Source organism: Xiphophorus hellerii, chromosome 22 (genome assembly GCF_003331165.1).
Source record: "Xiphophorus hellerii strain 12219 chromosome 22, Xiphophorus_hellerii-4.1, whole genome shotgun sequence".
Taxonomy (NCBI): domain Eukaryota; kingdom Metazoa; phylum Chordata; class Actinopteri; order Cyprinodontiformes; family Poeciliidae; genus Xiphophorus; species Xiphophorus hellerii.
In genome coordinates, this window is record NC_045693.1 from 29172421 (window position 1) to 29188040 (window position 15620).

At 36.6% G+C, this 15620-nt stretch overlaps 1 protein-coding gene across 1 annotated transcript in view; it reads left to right on the top strand.

Annotated features, from left to right (window-relative positions):
• The window catches only part of itsn1 (intersectin 1 (SH3 domain protein)), a 61558-nt gene extending 46480 nt beyond the window's left edge, over window positions 1-15078 (top strand). Inside the window, 16 exon segments of the mRNA XM_032554133.1 lie at window positions 3101-3222; window positions 4383-4489; window positions 4590-4617; window positions 4619-4692; window positions 4774-4855; window positions 5151-5249; window positions 5363-5446; window positions 6291-6374; window positions 7300-7431; window positions 7750-7830; window positions 8486-8607; window positions 9145-9227; window positions 9304-9387; window positions 9554-9618; window positions 10346-10454; window positions 10553-15078. Of these exon segments, the coding sequence (XP_032410024.1) occupies window positions 3101-3222; window positions 4383-4489; window positions 4590-4617; window positions 4619-4692; window positions 4774-4855; window positions 5151-5249; window positions 5363-5446; window positions 6291-6374; window positions 7300-7431; window positions 7750-7830; window positions 8486-8607; window positions 9145-9227; window positions 9304-9387; window positions 9554-9618; window positions 10346-10454; window positions 10553-10701 (1505 nt within the window). The 3' untranslated portion in view covers window positions 10702-15078.
• The last annotated feature ends 542 nt before the right edge of the window (window positions 15079-15620 follow it).

The following is a 15620-nucleotide window of genomic DNA, read 5'->3' on the forward strand; positions in this document are numbered from 1 at the left end:
TCTTCTCTCATTAACAACTTCCACACCAAAGGCTGTGGAAGTTGTTAATGACAACCTGGTAGCATTTAGACGATCCATTCACTAATTGTCTATATAAAAATTGGAGTTTTGAGTTTGCAACCAGTCGATCGACTGGTCACTTGACCAGCTGAAAATCGGCCAATTCCATTCAGTTCCATTCAGTTCCATTTAGTTCCATTTGGTTCCATTCAGTACCATTCAGTTCTGCTCAGTTCCATTTAGTTCCATTCGGCTCCATTCAGTTCTATTTAGTTTCATTCAGTTCCGTTCAGTTCCATTCAGTTCCATTCGCGGGCAGATTTCTCGGTGCATCTCCACGATGAAATCGGTTTGTTCCAAGCGGATCATTTCTCCCACACCTCATTCCATTCTGAAAGCGTCACGTTTTAGTGTCATTTTACTGAATCAGCCAATGCACAGGGAGACAGCACTGCCTCGCTTTTACTTGAGACAGATTATTTACAGTGTATTACCCGTAACAGTCGAGACATGAACCTTTTTTGTTTTGTTTTGTTTTTTTACATAGCAACAGACTAGTGTTAGAGGGACTGCCATTTCTTGTTTGTATTAGGGTTATTTGTTGTTGTTTATTCAAATGACAGTATTGTGATTTTAATGTTTACCCTCAGAAACACAAATGAATGAAATGATTATAGAAATACATATACATTTTTATACAGGAAGCAATAATCTATTAGCATTATGAGCCTTCTTGAATCTCATTGGTTCCTCATTGAGTCAGTATTGAAAGTCAATCTCTCTGATTGGTCGATGAGTTAAGGTCATTGGGGGGTTTAGCAAACTGGACTTGTTTGTTTTGGGAACTTGTCTAATTTACATTCACCTTTTTTTATTGTTTTTTTTTTACCAGTTGGTTACTGATGATCAAGGCTTGAGCTCATGAGTTTAGAGAAAGGAGCCAACTAAACCAGAGCCACGCCCCTCCACACCGGTTTGGTTGAGGATATGATGACTAAAATCAATTGTGTCCCAACCTCTGCAGTTACTTTTGTCTCCATTGCCATTTATCGAAATCATTCTAAAATTTAAAATAATACAGGTCAAAAAGGTTTGAATTTATACGCGTAGTTCTTTATTTGTAGAATAAACTTTTATGATGTGTCAAAGTGGTTTTATTGGAAGAAAAACCTTAGCTAAGCTCTGAGTTACAGCGTGACTCTGGTTTAGTCTGCTTAGTTAAAAAAATATAAATAAATAAGATCTTTTTGATTCATAATTAATAAACTGTAATGTGCTATCCTTTATTTGGATAAGTGTAGCTAAACTGATGGTTTAAGAAAGCCAAATGTAATCAGAAAGGTGGCAGTGAGTGCATGTATGAATGAATGTGTGAGCGATCGAAAAATAATGCATAAATGAGCAGTTTTTATGGAAACCAATAAACATGGTGGAAACAAAAGACTTGAATGAGTGAACAAAGTATACAGAATGATGGTGTTTATTGAATTGTTTTTATGAGTGGAGGTCTTTATGAAACAGTGAAGCCTGCTTGTTCTGATGATTAAATACTGTAAGATGGACTGCAGACAACTGGCCTTGTTATTCACATTATTACGCATTTGTTTAAAAAAAAACCCAACTTTTTAAAATAGCTATTTAGTGTAATAAATTGACCTAAATTGTTAAAACTCGACAAAATATTCATTTTATAAAGATACTTCTCATATTGAGAACTGAGTAATAAAATAAGCAATACTGCTTGTCTCTACGGTGGATTCCAAAACTATTCAATCCTTTTGCTTAGAATCGTAAGCCAGGAACTTTAGTTCATTTCATAAACAGTCGAACCAAAAACTATTCATACCTCCGGCAAAAGTAAATTTCCAGTAATCTTTGTTGAACCAACAAGTTTGGTTTTAACTGGGTATAACTGGGTTTCTAACTGAGGTGGGAGTCTCCCAGAATGTAGTCAACTTTATTCAAACAGAGCCAGTTCACAGCACATGGCGTCTCTGTAAAAAGTATTTAGTTCAGTCATTCACATTAGGGCTGCAACTAACAATTATTTTAATAATTGATTATTCTATCAACTATTCCAACTATTAATTGAATAAGAATTAATTCATCACTAAATTAGTTGACAATTACTTCAGCAATCGATAAATCACTATTAGATATTTTAAGTTGTTCTACACATAATCCACTTTCATCTTATTTATGAAACATTAATGTAACGTTCAGTTCACAATTCAAAAACCTGAGGAAACAGAGCAGGTTAGCAATCCTTTCTGCAAGTATGCATGTTCTTAAAGATACAATCATAAAACAAAGCAAATATTTTCCAAAATTAGCATGTCAAAATGGTTTGAACCCGTCTAAATAAAGTCAGTGGGAAAATCATTATTAGCATTATAGCAAATAAAACTAATTAAATCTAATTCCTTTTGTCATGTTTCCTCTGTTGTTTTGACAATAACCTTAAAACTCTTAACCAGAACTGCACAATATTAGGAAAACATCTATGAATACATCTGTGAATTTTGCAATAGTGGTATGACTTGTGATAAACAATTGTGAACAATTTCTGACTTTTTGCTTTTGGTTTCTAACAAACATAGTTCCCAGCTAATAATATTCAATATTTCCATCTCAGCAATGAGGTTTTATTGAAAAAGTTGCACCAGTTGTTTCTAAGGTCTAAACAAAAACATCTTTCTTTTTTTGTGTAAAAGTTGTTGGTGTCCATGTAGTTTTATCATTAGTTCAGCCTGTTGTCTGAAGCACAGCGCATTCTGTGGCTTCTCATCTGGCTGAATCGCTGCAGCTCCCTTCAGCAATAAGTCATCCACCATCTCACACACACATCAGTGCAGACCGTCCTTATCGCAGAACAAAACTGCATTGTAGTAAACATAGTGAACAGAGCTTCATATTGACAGTGTCACATTTGACTGAGATGCCACTCCAGTATCTGTATGTTGATCTCAGGTATGTATGACCGAAAATGGTTTCCTTTTTTTCTATGCTTAGTGTATGTAGCGCCGTTCCTGCTGAGAAAAGCCAGGGTGACGGTGGTGTGTTGTTTTTTGGTTTTTTTTCTGTGACATTTGACCTTCAGGGTGCGCTGACCTCCACCTGCTGGACATGCTGAGTCCGATGGAGAGGAAGAGACAGGGCTACATCCACGAGCTGATCGTCACAGAGGAGAACTACGTCAACGATCTGCAGCTCGTCACCGAGGTAACCACAGCGGCATGAGGGTTCATCAGGCTATACCTAGAGGTCACTTGCAGCGACACTGTTTTTTCTATGTTATTAACAAGATCAGCTCACTATTAAGCTTTTCTTTTCATTTGGGACGGTTCTGATATTGTTTCCAATGTTTTTTCCCATTTAACAAGTTTGGCTCTGAAAATGCCTCGTTTTACCTCTAATGCTGTTGACAATGTGTTGCTCTATTTTATATTTTAAATGTAATTTTGGAACATTTTCAACATTATGGTGAAAAGTGTTCAAGTGTCTTTTTTTTTTTTTCACCATAAATTTTGCGTAGGCTAAAAAAGATAAAATTACACAGATGGAATCTGTTCAATTAACTAATTTCCAAATCTGTTGCTCCAGATTTTATTTAGGGGAATAAGAATGGAGGGGGTGAATATAAATGTAGAAGTATGATTTTCCTTCTACTTCACTTTTATGCAGTACATTATATAATGCTCATACTCTTTAACTTGAAAAATAATGTTCACCTACAGCCTTGAAGATTCAAGTAGGCAGCTATAAAACTCAGAGATTAAAGTTCATCAAGCTAATTTAACAAGAGATGAGTACTAACAGCTCATCTATCTTCAACAGTGGGTTGCTACAATTAATACTGCAATTAAAACCAAGTAATTATTTCACATTATGCAAGAAAACTGCCTAGATGTTGAACAAGAACACAATTCTGTTATTTTCACTCACATTATCAGGTTAAAATTGCTGTAAGTTAGAAGAATTTAAATTCTTGCATGAACCAAATATTTGATCTTATAATTCATTTTGTTAAACATCACACTGAATTCTGCTCAGAAATATTTATTCATAACAGCCGTAAGCAGTTTGAGAAAACATCGTCTTCAACCGTAGCAAACTGAAAGCCTAGCTCATCAAGCAATAAATAAATTCATTACATGATCAATTAAAATGAGCTCAATAATTTCCATTTGGACAGCTGTTAGAGATTCTCTAATTTAATATCAGAAAGTCAGAACTTTGAGAAACACTGCAAACATTTGATATCCAGAATGAAGCAGTGTTCAGACATTGCTATAAATTGATATCAAACGCCATAAAACAGCAGTTTGCTCTCTTTGAAATCTGCCTTGCACTAAACTGTCACTTCTTCTCTGTTGGTGTAGATCTTCCATAAGCCTCTGCTGGAGTGTGAGCTGCTGACGGAGAAGGAAGTGGCCATGATCTTTGTGAACTGGAAGGAGCTCATCATGTGCAACATCAAACTTCTCAAGTGAGGAAAAAAAAATCTATAATAAACGCAATTAAACAAAAGTTTAGATATACGCCTCTTGTAGTTTCTACAGATGTGCTGACTCGGGGTTTCCTTGCAGGGCTCTCAGGGTGAGGAAGAAGATGTCAGGGCGATCGGATGCCTGTGAAGATGATCGGCGACATCCTGACCAACCAGCTGCCTCACATGCAGCCGTACATCAGGTCAGGAAGTGGATCGCTTTCCGTCTGTAGGAGTTTTTGTCCTGCTTCGTGTAGTGGAGCAGCCATCTTGTTTTTTTGCAGGTTCTGTTCATGTCAGCTGAACGGGGCCACGCTGATTCAACAGAAGACAGATGACAATCCTGAGATCAAAGACTTCCTCAAGGTAAGAACTCTGATCACTTCCTGAAGGCGGAGTTTCAGAAAGATTTCAAGGACGTTAGATTACATGGTAACATTTCTTTTAAGTCATATTTGATATACATAGCAATTTTTAACAACTGAAGTTAACATAGTTACTTGATTGTCTTATAAAATATCACTGTGAGCCTGGAAAACACACAGCACTGCCCCTTTAAACATGAAATAACTTCAAAAGTCTTCAAAATTGTATTAAAAACATTTTTGTGTGGGAAACTGCAACTAAAACAATAAATTTTGATGTTTTGTGTTTCCAACAGAGGTTAGCCATGGATCCCAGGTGCAAAGGGATGCCTCTGTCCAGTTTTCTACTCAAGCCGATGCAGAGAGTCACACGCTACCCTCTGATCATCAAAAATGTTTGTACCATTAGAGCACATAAAATTCTCGTGAAAATTCCGGATTTGCAAGGACGTTTTGTTTCCTCCTTCTAATCTGAGTCTGAATTGTTTTGAACTGTTTCTGATTGCAGACCTTAGAAAACACTCCAGAGTCTCATCCAGACCACAGCCATCTGAAAGCAGCGCTGGAGAAAGCAGAGGAGCTCTGCTCACAGGTGAAAACTGGAAACACACACTGAGGCAGCCGCCTGTAGCGGACCGGAAAATCAGTTATGACTGGATCTATCATTTATTTTTGGACATATATGCTTTTGAATTATGATCAAGCTGTAGTTTGCAATAGTTTTATATGTGTAAAAGATAAAAGTGTCTGGAAAGTAAACACAAGGCAGAGAAAAGTTGCCAAAAAGTGACAACGTTAAATACAGAATACCCAATCTCAATGATTCATAAGGTGGCTAATCAAGAGAAAAGTAAAAATCACCAGCCTGAACATAGTGAGTGATTTACACGGTGAAACAGAGACCAGCATCCTAACCAGAGATTTAAAAGCATTTAAAAAATCCAATTCTATCCATATTAAGATTCTGACCAGCATTGTTACTGAGACACACCCTTATTTGTCCCAATGTCTGTGTCACTAAGATGCTTAAATGATCAAGTTGTGTGGAGATTGTGTAAAATAGTGCAGCAGTGAATGGCAACATCTAAAAGTCTCACCTTTCTACACATAATTAGTGTTTTATTCATGAGAGTTTAAGTGCATTACAGGAACGTAGTTATCAAGATATTGAAAGTTACATTAACATCTTGTGATTTAACCATCTTTAAATCACCAAAGTAAGAAACGTGTACTTTAAAATGACACTTTAAATGCATCAAATTGGCTATATGCTCTTAAAAAACTACTTGGAACTCCAATTGGGATTTAACTGTGTTTGATGCTTTCAAGGTTTTTAGTTTTTTTACTCAAACATGATTGTAAGAGAAGTTAATCTTGATAGAAAATGTACTTGGGTGTGCATGACGAGTTGAGTGTGTGTTGTTGTGTGTTCTCAGGTGAATGAAGGCGTCAGAGAGAAGGAAAACTCTGACCGGCTGGAGTGGATTCAGGCTCACGTTCAGTGTGAGGGGCTGTCAGAGGTGCAGTATCAGCCGCAACCGCTTTTTTAAGATTAATAAGAGGTGAAATACTCAAGACAAGGCAAGCTTTCCTGAATAACTTTATTGACATATTTTACAGAGAAAATGTATATATATATATATATATATATACAACTTTAGGCAGCCACAACATATATGGTGTCATCAGAATATGTATGGAGAAAAATGTAATAATCTGATGGAGATTATTACATGGATATATATTACGCAGTTATATATCCAATAAAAATTAGTGTGAGAAAAGAACCCTGAGGAATCCCACATATGATCTTAGTTTGCTTAAATTAATCATTTATTAGAAAAATGATTTCTTTAGAAATGTGGATGCTGACATTAGTGTTGGGGTCACCTGCTACATGTTTGGCATCGAGATGCTATTTCAGGCTTGAACAGCTTCTCTGATAGGCTAACTCCTTTCAGCATAACTTGAACACAACAGTCGTCTTTCCCAGCGTCCGGTCAGATTGTTTTAGAAGCAGAAATTACTTTGTTGTCCATTGTGGTTTTTTGGGTGTAATGCAAACATGCGAGTACAAAGTAATAATAAAGCAATTATGTGCGTCAATTGACCAAAATTAAAGCATTAATCTTTTGTCCCTAATTATTTCTGAATGACAAAGTATTCCTGCCTGATGTGACCCAGTTTATCACAAAGTACTTTCCCCATTCAATCAAAATCTTATTTCTCACTATGTCAGAAGCAGCACTGAGATCCATTTACTGTTAATATGTATGTGGTGTAAAACCTTTTGAAGTATACTTTCAATCTTGTGATGTTTTTTTTTTAAAACTAGAATAAAAAGAACCAGAAACTTTGTAGAGCAAAACATTTAACACCATCACCTTGAAACTTGTATGATCGTTTAATTTGTTTATTTCAAATAAATTTCTCTGTTCTTTTTAGCAACTGGTGTTCAACTCGGTCACCAACTGTCTGGGACCCAGGAAGTTCCTCCACAGCGGGAAGCTGTTCAAAGCAAAGAGCAGCAAGGAGCTCTACGGCTTCCTGTTCAACGACTTCCTGCTGCTCACACAGGTGAGTCTTCCTGTAAGAAGCTGTGGCTCAGTTGAATTATGTCATCAATCCAAATTTTCCAGAAAATTGATTATTTAAAAAGATGGACATGTTCCTACAGCTCTTGAGGTCTAAGCTATAGATGGCGCCATTTCACCAGATTAAAAAAAATTATATTTGAAATGATTAACATCCTCAAAAATGGAAATTTGTGTACATCTGTTTTCACTGATTTTGACAGTTAGCTGAAAACGTCTGCAGCTCCTCGTCTGTTGCAGTATATTTCTGGACTCATGACACACTTAAACAAATTTAAACTTTTTTCCCTTCCTCAAACAGGTCACCAAACCTCTGGGCTCTTCAGGTTCTGACAAAGTCTTCTCCTCAAAAACCCACCTGCAGTACCGCATGTACAAAACGGTGAGAAGACTGGCAAACGCATCTATGCTCTCATTTAATGGAGGAAAATAAAAATTTCACCTTCTTTTCTTGAACTTTAATGCACTTTGCCCTATTTGTGTAAGAAAGCACGAGTGTAGTTTTCAACAGAAGGTAAACCCTCAGTGATGGATGTGTGATATGGACCTAAAATTGATCACAATATTTACTGGTACTGTTGTGATAACATGAAAAGTGACGATAAGAACTATTGCTTCTTTTTTTAGCTTACTGTGTGTCTGTGACTGCATGACTCAGTAATCAGCCCTACAAACTAATACTGCTCTTAAAAAACTTCCCTGTTTTATTTGTAATGCACTTCTTTAGGACACCAGTCACATAATGAAGTGTCATTTGTTTGACAAAACTGCACATAGTAACCACATTTAATCATATTGTCAAATGTATTGATGTACATTGCTGCTTTGATTGAACAAAAAATGGAGAAAATAGTAAAACTAGCAATCTCGACAATATGGACAGTTTCAGTGGTTTTTAAAGATTATTAACTAGAATTTGTGACACCGATAAATCAAAGTCTTATTATGATAAGGAATTTATCAAGATTAATGGTAAATGATACAATATGTACCCTCCCCCACCCTCATTTCTAACTGGATCTTTTTGTTTCTTTCAGCCGATCTTTCTGAACGAAGTGTTAGTAAAGCTGCCAACCGATCCATCAGGGGATGAGCCTCTGTTTCACATCTCACACATAGACCGAGTTTACACCCTCCGAGCTGAAAGCATCAACGAACGGTAACGGAAAACACACAACCCAGACGAGAGCTTCAGATGTTTGTTTTTATAAGCTGGTCATCTTATGGTTTTTTCTTATTTCTTTATTAATATTATTATTATTTTATTTCTTTTACGTGTCCTGTCCTGCAGTTTGGCACTCAGAATTGTGAGAGTGTCAAGGCGAAGCCCAACACATTGACTGGAGTGTTACAGGTTTCCCTGTGATGCTCTTCTTACTTTTTAGAGACTTATTTTGGGTTTATTTCAGATGTAATGTACACAGAGACAAAAAAGAAAGAGAGAAAAGAAACGGAGAAAGGTGGGACAAAGGATTAAAAAGAAAGGAGATAGGAGAGGAGAAGAAGCATAAAGAGAACACAAGTCAACAACTTAAACGTCTGCCTCTAAACCTGCAGAAAGAGAGAAAACAAAACCCAGATACCACAATGACAAATGCAAACACAATAAAAATTATAATATCATTGGAAAGCCAACTGAGAGTGTATTCCTTAAATTAGATAATCCAACTTTTTGCCTCCTTACATCTCCTTACAGGACGGCATGGGTTCAGAAAATTAAGGCCGCTTCAGAGCTTTTCATTGAGACAGAGAAGAAGAAGAGGGAGAAAGCGTATTTAGGTAAGCTGGGCTCTCAGGCTGATTTCTGTGGTTTCATTAAAACCCCGCCGGCTGACCTGTCTGCTCCTCGTCTCAGTCCGTTCTCAGAGGGCGACCGGGATCGGCAGGCTGATGGTTAACATCGTGGAGGGCATCGAGCTCAAACCCTGTCGCACCCACGGTACGTAAAGAGGCCATTGAAGGTCGACCTTTTATTAAATCTGTGGTATTGCTTTTTTTATTCAAAGCATCATGATTTAATGTGATAATCTAATGAAGCTAATCAGTAGCTTCTCTCAACTGGTTTTATCCACAATAATCAGCAGCAACATTGTCTGTGTTTCAAGGTAAAAGCAACCCTTATTGTGAAGTCACCATGGGCTCTCAGTGCCATATCACAAAAACAGTACAGGTAGGAGAAAAATGACTATAGGCATTTTCTTACACATTGTGTTTTTACATAGTAAAAACCATTATGAAATGAGTAATAAATATTACATTTTGTCAAATCATCAAACAACTACAAATCAAATATGTTGTGTCCAACTTACTACTAATCAAAAGCAACTCTAAAAGAGTAAAGTGAAAGTAAAAAATCCATTTTATTACATGGTTAAAACTTGGTTTATTAATGTTTTAACATTAATAAGGAGCAAAATAAATCAATCAGGAATGTTTGAAGTATTTCTATTCGTATCCATGTTTTATACATGAACCAATTTCAGTGTTTTCTATTGGAGTTGGGAAAGTGGTGCATATTTGTTAACTGAAAAAAATTCTGCTTTTGTGTTCTATATGTTTTATTGTCTAAAATAGACTAAGAAAAGAAAATCTGAAAAGAAAAGTAAGGATTATGGATTGTAGATGTCTGTTAAAATTGTTAACAGTTACTAACATAATTGAAGTGGGAAAGTGTGTGCCACTGTGACAGGGCCATAGAATTTAGACTCGTAAAATAATGTTTTAGACAATTTTAATTTTCCTTTGGGATCAATAAGGTGTTTTTTTGTTTGAATTTGAATTTAATGTGTCTGCAAACACCTCAGAGAATACCTAGTTACTGCCCTGCCCAACAAACCAATGTGGGTTTTAGGGAATGTGAATTCAAAGTTCATCTGAGTTGTTTTCTTTGTTTGCAGGACACTTTGAATCCCAAGTGGAATTCCAATTGTCAGTTTTTTATTAAGGACCTTGAACAGGACGTCCTCTGCATCACTGTGTTTGAACGAGACCAGTTCTCACCTGACGGTGTGTGACGCATTCAGTTTCTAAACCATCCAGCGTTACTGTTTGTCCCACACAGAGGGACAAAACGCCCCTTGACTTACCACGTCTTGTCTCTGCAGACTTCCTCGGCAGGACTGAGATCCGATTGGCCGAGATAAAGAAGGACCAGGGCTCCAAAGGACCAATCACGAAGAGGCTGCTGCTTCATGAGGTTCCCACGGGGGAGATTGTCGTTAGGCTGGACCTGCAGCTGTTTGAAGAGCCGTGAAACGAGCGGCAGGTTGGACCAGATGGGACTGGCCCGGGAACGAACTCAGAGAAACGGAATAGAGGACAGTGCAGCTGGACTGGAATAAACTGGACCAGAGGTCTGGAATGGGCTGGGGTTACTCATTGTGTGATCTGGCTGTTAATGTTTAGGGAGATTAATATGTTAACAGCAAGATTTGTTCTGTAAGAAAACCCCAGGTAAAGTCAGTAACACTAAGTAACTAAATATCATCCTCCTTAAATTCCATGTCAGTTTTATGTTGTTTGCCATTTTTTCCATTATTTGGAAGAAATTAACAATAAGAGGGCTTACTTGGGATCAAATGGAGAACATTTTCAAAAAATAAGAAAACCCCAGGTCCATATCTTGGATTGACACATATTTAGCCATCAAAGTCAGGGTATTAAGGTTCAGCCTGTCACAACAACAAATTTAAGGTTCAGCCTGTCACAACAACATATTTAAGGTTCAGCCTGTCACAACAACATATTTAAGGTTCAGCCTGTCACAACAACAAATTTAAGGTTCAGCCTGTCACAACAACATATTTAAGGTTCAGCCTGTCACAACAACATATTTAAGGTTCAGCCTGTCACAACAACATATTTAAGGTTCAGCCTGTCACAACAACAAATTTAGGATGATAAATTGTCCCAGAAATTATTTCACTAAACAATAATGTTGATTTGAGACCATTTTTGAGTAATTTATGAACAATGGCATAATAAGTCAAGTCTGCCTTTTCAATAAGGAATAGAGTTTAATTTTGCAAAAAAACTCTCAACACTGGGACTAGAAGATATTTGAAACATCCAAGAAAAAACATGGCAACCAAAAACCGTAAATAAAACTGGGGGGAAAAAACACTTATAACCAAAACCATAAAGAAAATGGATTGTGATATTTCTGTAAACAAAATTGACCTTAAAAAATCAGAATGGAAATTATCAAGTTCATTTTAATTTATCATTCAAAATTTATTACTTATTATGACAGACTTAATTGGGGTACCAATGTATTAATTGCAAATATTTAACAGAAAGCAAGAAGCGAGGTTACCTAGGTTAGCTTAGAACTCTGCAAAAACACAAACTATAATATTTTTGTTCTAGTTTCTAGTGCAAATATCGAAATAAGACAAAACTAACTTCTAAGTAACTTTTCAGCAAGAATTAGCAGCTCTTTTTAAGTCAATAATTCCTTAATATTAATGAGATGGTATTAGTCAGAAATGAAATAATTTATCAGTGGAACTGGTTCTTTTACATCAACATTAATAAATTATTGACTTAAAACTTGCTCCTGTTTCTTACTGAAAAGTGACTAAGACATTTGTACTGGAAACTAGACCAAAAATACTTGCTAAGATTTTTGTGTTTTTTGCTGTGAATACATAATGCCAGCAAATAATGAAAATCCCAGTGCCCCCTTTCTGGTGCAGTTAATCCCAGTCTGCTCCTGTCCCAGTTCTGTGGGGTCCAGGTTGAATTCGGTCCAACTCCGGACTCAGACGGGTTGTTGCTGTTTCCGCCTCTTCTGCTTTTATCCAGACAGTCTTAGAGAAACTCCAGTGACAATCCCTTCTTTTTTTATGTCCCTCCAAACGTAACCACTGTGTGTGACTGAGTGTGTGCAAGATCAGGTGTGAATGACTAGAAAAGTTAAAGTCAGGTAGGTGACATTTAAAGGCACTGAAGAGCTTCTCAAACTCTTAATCAATTTTTCTAAGCTTTCAGCAATGAGCTATAGAACTTAAAAAGGGATCTTGATAGTTTGGTTTTTAACCTCAACTGAACACTTGCCACATTTTCTCAGAAAGTGCTTAATATGTACAGGTGTATTGAAAACCATGCTAATAAGATGCAAAAAAACAAGTATTTTAAGCAAGTATATGATAGGTATTCAGTGTAAATGACCGACTTACAGACATGTCAATGTGTCGGAGTTACAGTCAATGCAGTGAACAGGTACAAAAGCTGATTTCAATCAAGGTACTGTGAACAAGAATGTCTTAACTTTTATTTTCTGTTGCGCATCTCAGCTCTGACATGTTGCTGCGGTGTTGAGCTGTCACGGTTGTCATTACTATGCAGGGAGAGGGGGAAGAAAATGAACAAATGGAGGTCCCTGTGGTTCAGGGCTTTTTAAAGAAGCACCGTGAAACATATTCCCAGTTGCAGTCCTTAACCCTACAGAAGCTTCAATACAGAAACCATTTTAATATACGTCAGCACTCCTAGCACTTTGAAAACAGACACTGTTCCCAATATTTCAGCAGAAAATGATCCAAGTTGATATGTCACCCAGCAGCCATTTTGAGTAGTCAGTCAGAAAGTTTGCCTGGAGGATAAAACATTCAGTCAGATCTGTTTCACCTCAGTATTTATACCTCTACTGATATCTCCATAGGATAGGGCTGGGGTCTGTTAATATAACCCTTGGTTTCACTAACTTATTGAAAAGATGACGTTGTGGTGCCCAATGCTCAGAATCATCAGTGATTTTCTTTGAAATATTTAAAAGACCCACTTTAACAGCAAGACAGTGGACAAATGTATCACCAAAATAAACACCAACCAGATAAAATATTAACCAGTATTCCAGCAGTAAAAGCTTACTGCTGGAATAACAAAGATAAGATTTGTGAAGTTTAAAAAAAAAAGCTGTTCATGTTTGGCACTATGTTTATGTTTGCACACATATACATATCGGCATACATATCAAGTTGTTCATTTTAATCCAGCAACAGTAAAAACTCAGTCTAACACATAAAAACAAAACAAGATGATAGACTCCAGTAATCAAAACGATCAATTAGTTAAGCAAGCAAAGTAGTCAATTGACCATCCATCCATCTTCTTCCGCTTATCTGGGGTCGGGTCACGGGGATAGCAGCCCATTGAATCCATTTCAAATATTGTCATGTTTAGAAAAAGACCTTCAAGTCCCACTAAAAGTACCTAAATAAATACCACAGAAGCATGGAAAAACACGGCGCCTAAGTATCAAAGTCATACAGTAACAATGCCGAGATACTGTGAGTGGCATCTATTGAAGCACAGATATAGAAAAACTAAACAAGGGGAATCAGATAGATATGAACTAAAAGGTGGTCCAAGAATGGAGCCTTGAGGAACCCCACAGTTTATCTTTGTTTGCTTATATTTATGACAAAAGTCTGCCAGCTAAGTCTGCTTCACCCATTCTATAACCAAGTTATTGTTTGTGTATTTTCCACTTTTCAACATCACTGAGATGTATTATCGCAAGACAAAATTTTTTGACATGTTGCTGTTGAAATTTCGTTAAGCCTAAACTTTCAAAGTATGGTTTCAGTGATCAAAAACGTGGCTACATGTAATTGCAGAGATATGGGTTAAAATCCCAACCAGGGACCTTTTTGTCTGACGTGTGGTGAGGAATGGTAAAGAGCTACAGGCCAGTTATATGTTTGGTTTGATTTTTCAGGGTTTTTTTTAGTTCATGTTACAAAATAATAACTTTGGCAAAACAGTTATAAATAATAAATCTTATAAAGCTGAGGTGCAACTTACTTAGCAATGAATTTGGTTTTCTGCAGAGCTACATGTAGCCTGTGTGAACTGGGCAGAAGAAAAGCTATTAAATTCTGTAATGTCTGATTTATTTTAACCAATTCTTCCATTGTTTCAGATCAAACCTTGTAATTTGTGCAAGATGGGCTTGTTAAAAAAAAGAAAAGAAAGCTACTAAACTACATAATGCTCGTGCCTTTACATGAACATGCTAACACTTCTTGGCCTTATACAAAAGAATGCTTCATTTGAATTAAACCAATTCACTTTTAGGATATCACTAACATGATTTCTGAGTTTAAAACAATTAGAATTTTATCTTATCCAAGTTTAATGCTCTTGAGTATTCAAAATGGCAGCTACATTAGCTGGTCGGACAACTGACAACAGTGAAGTTGTAGATGTGTTAGTTAGCTAGTTACCTTGCCTGATAGTAAATCTAGCTAGTACTTTTAATTTAAAGCCACAGTTACAATAATATTCTGAATAATAAATGACAAAACAGCTTAGTGACCAGTCACTGTCTAATCAGCAGCTTATGTTGAAAGATGTGAACGAATGTTGGTGTTTGTGGCAGACAAAACCAGTAACGATGATTTGTTCCCTCTCTTACTCTTCCCTTCACACCGTACTGAAACTAACCCAGTCCAGTTTAAGCCCATTCTTACCGTCTACCTTCCAGGTTGTGAATAATACTGCTGTTACCTGAGAGTTAATATATGAGGAGCGATAACAACAAGCCTGTTGTTAATTATCACTGTAGAAGATGATGTATGTATTTGTCTTTCAATGTTCAGAATAAAATTCATTTGGACCAAGACTGGAGCTCATTGTTTTATGGAGTTTGTTGTTGGAGTGTGGGAAGCTTTAAAGGAAATGTAGTAACTACAGGGAGCCGCCGTGAACTACCCGAGTAGTTTTAGGAAGATCTTAACTTCGTTTCCATATTTTGATGAGTATTGATGAGCAACAATGAAGGTAAACCAGTGTAACAGTTAAACTTTTATTTTGCCAGCATGTTATATTTGTGCATCATTACATTATACACTTTTATAGTCTACCGGTTAGATGAATCTTCTTTTTGTCTGAAGGAAAAGGGTTAACGTGGCAATTTCACTCGTCTCCAGAACATGAACTATGTGTACCGGTTCTCAAACAATTATCTGAGTATTTGTACTCGCCACACAGTCATATGTGTACTATTGTATTTGTATTAGCAAGTACATATACGACAGTTCTCAAGAATTGAAATTAAAGGGGCAGTATCAAGTAATTTTTTTTCTTTTTTTAGCTTTACATCATGTTATATTATTCCCTCATCCAAAACAAACTTGTAGTGTTGCCTTGATTCTTTCATGCATG